Raw genomic sequence first — 4,619 nt, 5'->3', positions numbered from 1 at the left:
CCTAGAAATCTTACATATTCACAAAACTGATAGCTTCAGCTCCTTCTTATCAAGAGTAACACCTAGAGGTCAATACACTCACTTCTCAGACATATCCATCAACAGGCATCATGAATCATCTTCCCGGTGTAACAGAAAAGTCACACTAAACCGAATTTAAGTTTTAGATTCTCAAAGTTAAATTTCATCTATAGAGTCCTGGGACATTTAAATAAAAGTCTCTCAGTATATTACAAAAACAAGAATCTGACATGAGCCTAATTCAGTTGTTTCTCACCAGGATGACTATGCATTTCTTTAATTGCATTGGTAATCTGTAACTTCAGTAAGTATTTCAGAATCAGCATATTTCACTATCACAATCAAAGATAACATCCCAAGTATTGATGTTTTCCCCTCCACAATAATAGTGCCAGGAGAAAATCTTCACTTGTCAGTGTTTTCACTTACTTGTGGAAGAAAAGCAAGGCACCACTGAACTCTTGAACAAAGAGCTGAAGATAAACAAAACCCAAGTACACAAGTATTCTTTACCTGATAAATGTCACTTAAAAAGATACAAGTAGTAGAAAGAAGTGGCATCTCCAAAGGATCAAGCCTAATGCTAAAAATAAACCCCAGACATGTCACAATTAAGACTTAAATGCAACACAAACTGCGACTCTACAATCCTACACAGATGAAAAGAAAAGCTACCTACAACTGAAATTCTTTAGCAGATCTGAGACACGCCCAGTCATGACTTCTTCAAAAAGAGCTACCAATAGGCCATGCTAGAGACTTGCGCTGTAGCCACAGAATGAAGCCCTGCCCGATACTCAATGCCACATACCTCAAGCTGTGCCGTTAGTTCATCCCAATACGTTATTGAAACGAACGCAGCAAAGGCTGTGGAGGAGAGGAAATCAGATGGGAGGTACTTACAGCATGGACATCTTTAACTGGTTACTAGTTTCCCAAGGAAGTTACTTTCTTCCTCATGTAACAGCCAACATATTTCATATTTAGGTAACCCAAGCACTTCCCTGCACAGGTTCATGAGGGGGGAATATTCACAGTCTTTCCACATACAACAACATAGTTCTATTAAACATAGTTTACTATTAGATATCTCAGCAACTGCCTATCACCAAGTACAGGGAATAACAAAAATCAGTATCCTGTTCCCTACAAAGTGCAGCAAAAATCGAGGTAGGAATTCCCAGGTCCTCTCAACAAGAGACTAGCCAGAAGGACACTTCTGCCATGAGGAATACAATGACCTAGGGCTTGTCTAGCTTCTTAAAGATCAAGAGGGCAGCTGGTAAATTTTGAGTCAGTACTATGTCACTTTAAGCAGGCAACCACCTCCTATAAACACACTCAATCCACTAACTTTCTGCAAGCCCCAGGGACAAGACCCAACTGACTCTATGATACAAGACTTTTCCCTGCTTCACACCCAGTAAAAGAAGGAACCTTTTCCACCAGAAGAACCATCATCCCAGAACCATGCACCATTATCATCTGCACCTATCCCACCTCACCTTCTACAGACTCCCTTGATGGAGGAGAGATGCTGCTTTATCATCAAGAACAGCAAAAACATACCTGACAATGACACCAAATTTCAGCCTGGTTGAGAGCCAGTGTGGGTGAACTGGATCTCTCAGCCAGCTCCTGGATAACATGCTGCAGAGCCTGAACAAATCATCTCTTTCTGAAGCAACCAACATCAGCAAATGTATGTTCAGTGCTCCAATCAAACAAGAGACTTCTGCCTACGTTTAAGTGCCAACATAGCAACTAAAGGTCTATCACTGGGAAAAGCAAGTATCAGCAAAGGGAAAGTTTTGTATCCACATAAAAGGAGTGTATCATAAGCACACCATAGAGCGGCCCTGCTCACACAGCCGCAGGTGAAAGTAGCTGGGGGGGGGTCTGCTGTCCTCCACAAATCCAGACCTGGGGAGGTGTATCAGCCTGTCACCGCTGATACCGCCAAGAGAAAATAAGCCCCCAGCTCTCACAAATTTTGTTTCACAAAATCTGAAAACAGAAATACACACAGCTCACCAGTCAAGGAAACAAAGACTTTCTGACCCAGGGTTCAAAAGCTTCACAAGCAAAAGCAAAAACTTTCAGAACTGGAGAGTTAACAACTAAAGTTGTGAGATCAAAGAGTTGCAAAACACTGTGCACAGGACATTTAAGATCAAGTATTTTTAAAAACCAAACAGCATGGCTCGACTGTGGACACGCAGCATATCCAAAATTCAAGTTTAAGCCAAGGGTTACATGGAAAGTATAGCACATGTTTCCCCCTCTGCAAAGTCTTCCCATGTAAGAGCAGCGTATGCCCATAGTTCGAGATAGTGTTCTTGTCCAAGCATGTCAGAAGGGTAACAGTCACGGACACAAATTATCAGTCTTACTCAAACACGATCTATACCAAACTGCATCTTTAATAAGCCTATATTACAGACAGGCTGAGAAATCTCATTTTTGTAGATGTGACAATTTTTTTTGCTGTACAAAGAAAGCTCAAAAATACAAGTGATGCATGCAGATTCAGACTGAATCCTACCTACACAACTCTTGGTTACACAGGAAAGCCAACACAATACACAAGTATGATTTAATGTTTGTACATCACGTTCTTTCCATAAAGAGCTATGTTTACTCATTTTCACAAACCCAATCCCCTTGTACCTGGAAAGTAGAGAAATACTCTGCATGCAACCAAGATGTTCTGGACCAAGTACCCTGTGTCTAAAGCAGGGCTCCATCCTTCTGGGATAGAGTCATAGATGTCCAGATAGCTTTCAACACTGTGATTTCTGCACATTGAACCTGCCAGTACAATCATGTCTAACCCACACAGACTCTTAAATAAAAGTCAACTATAGCTGATTTGAGGAGAGAGGAGGTATCTTAAGGAGCTAACAAAACCAAATTAATTCCTGTATTTAAGAAGTGTTTCAGTCCAGCTATTTTCTTTGTATGCCTCATTCACTGAGCTCTATTAAATGCTATTTTTTTGAGCTGACTTCCTAAAATGAAGGGAGTTAGAAGGCTCAAAGTTAGCCTAAGTAACTTTTAAGACCTTTTTCCCTTTCTGCCACAGTGGTTAGTCAAGAAAACTGTTCTTCCTCACAAGTGAAGTCCGCAAGACAGGCTCCAGGTTAGACTTTTTAGTGTGGAATGTTTCCCCATCTATTTCTTTAATTCTAAAGCTGACCACTCTCAAATGTGCACAGGCAATAACAATTTCAATTAGACTTTCAAGCCTATGAATTCACAACAGCAATGGGAAGAAGTAGTGAGAAACTACCTCAGGTATTCTGTACTGCAAAGGATTTATCTCTCCATAATGTCTGCTCTGCAATCTGTGTGTGTGAATTCAGGAGTACCAGACTCTGAAGTCCCACTAGATTTATGAGCCATAGTATTTCCCAGAACACAGACAGCACCAGTACACTTCTTTTTAACAGCCAGCACAACATATCAGCATCTATTGCCCATTTCAACTACTGGTATATAAACTTTTATAAATTAACTACTTTCCTACAAACCAATGACCAGGACTCTAAATACTGTATCAATACAAAATGTTTAAGATATTAAAGACTTAAGAGTTAATATAATATGAATGGTTTTAAAAAAATACCAGTTTTTTAATCTGTCACGGGCTTCCAACTGGGCTCCCACCTCAAAGTTGATCCCTCTTCTATTCGGAGGATGTTTTGTCATTTTGTAATATCAACACTGCTGATTTTATTCCCCTGAAAAATGCAATTAAATATCAATCACTAATCAAGACATACACAAAATAAGCTTATGCACCATAATCCCCAAAAGCTAGATGTTAAGGGACCTCTGTATTTTTGGTTTGCGGGAAGTAATGGGGCAACTATCTCTTAAACAAGGGTTCCCAAGTGGCAGTGTGCAGAGAAAATGTGTTCAAAATGGCAGCTACTGGACCATGAAAGATCAAAGCTCAACCTTTGTCCATCAGTCCAAATCCCAGGCCAATTAAGAACTCTGCAACCCAATGTTTATTCACAACTGAGACAGACATTTCATGGTATTCTCTCCCCCCTCCCAGTTTTGATGAAAACAAGTAATCCAGTAAACAGGAAGTGGGCAAAACCAAACAGAATAACAATCTTTCAACAGCTACCATGTTAGTGAAACCCTCAAGAACGCTATGTCACCTCATCACTACAAATGCAACAGAGTTCGAAGACATTACAGATATGTAGTTTCTTTAACCAATTTTAGAAGACTGTCTATACTGCTTGCATATCTGCATTGCTTTCTTCCCACTTCTCCACCATTTTAACCAGAAAATAAAAATAGTCTTCATTAAGACATGTTTCCAACAGATACTATGAAGGTTTAAGAGTCTTGTCAAAGTACTTTCTCTCAAAGTACATTTAGTGGAAAGCCTGATCATGAACTAATTTTCTGAAATTTTTGTCAGTAGTTTCTCGCAATTGAAAGATACAAATGATGACCCATTCCTGTAGTTTTCAAGCTCACGGGATCCAAAAAAACCGAATAAGTTTTATTCAAAACTGTCCTCCTTACAGCAAGGCTATATCTTAAAGATTCAATTAAAGATGTATAAAACGGAC

At 39.6% G+C, this 4,619-nt stretch overlaps 1 protein-coding gene across 1 annotated transcript in view; it reads right to left on the bottom strand.

Annotated features, from left to right (window-relative positions):
• The window catches only part of PHF20 (PHD finger protein 20), a 57,315-nt gene extending 53,551 nt beyond the window's left edge, over positions 1-3,764 (bottom strand). The window contains exon 1 of the mRNA XM_009886320.1: positions 3,650-3,764. Within this exon, the coding sequence (XP_009884622.1) occupies positions 3,650-3,732 (83 nt within the window). The 5' untranslated portion in view covers positions 3,733-3,764. The remainder of the gene's footprint in view (positions 1-3,649) is intronic.
• Between the last annotated feature and the right edge of the window lie 855 nt (positions 3,765-4,619).

This window comes from Charadrius vociferus, unplaced genomic scaffold (genome assembly GCF_000708025.1).
Source record: "Charadrius vociferus isolate BGI_N301 unplaced genomic scaffold, ASM70802v2 scaffold225, whole genome shotgun sequence".
Taxonomy (NCBI): Eukaryota; Metazoa; Chordata; class Aves; order Charadriiformes; family Charadriidae; genus Charadrius; species Charadrius vociferus.
Note: the sequence above shows the minus strand (reverse complement) of the source record. Positions and strands in the feature narration are given on the sequence as shown.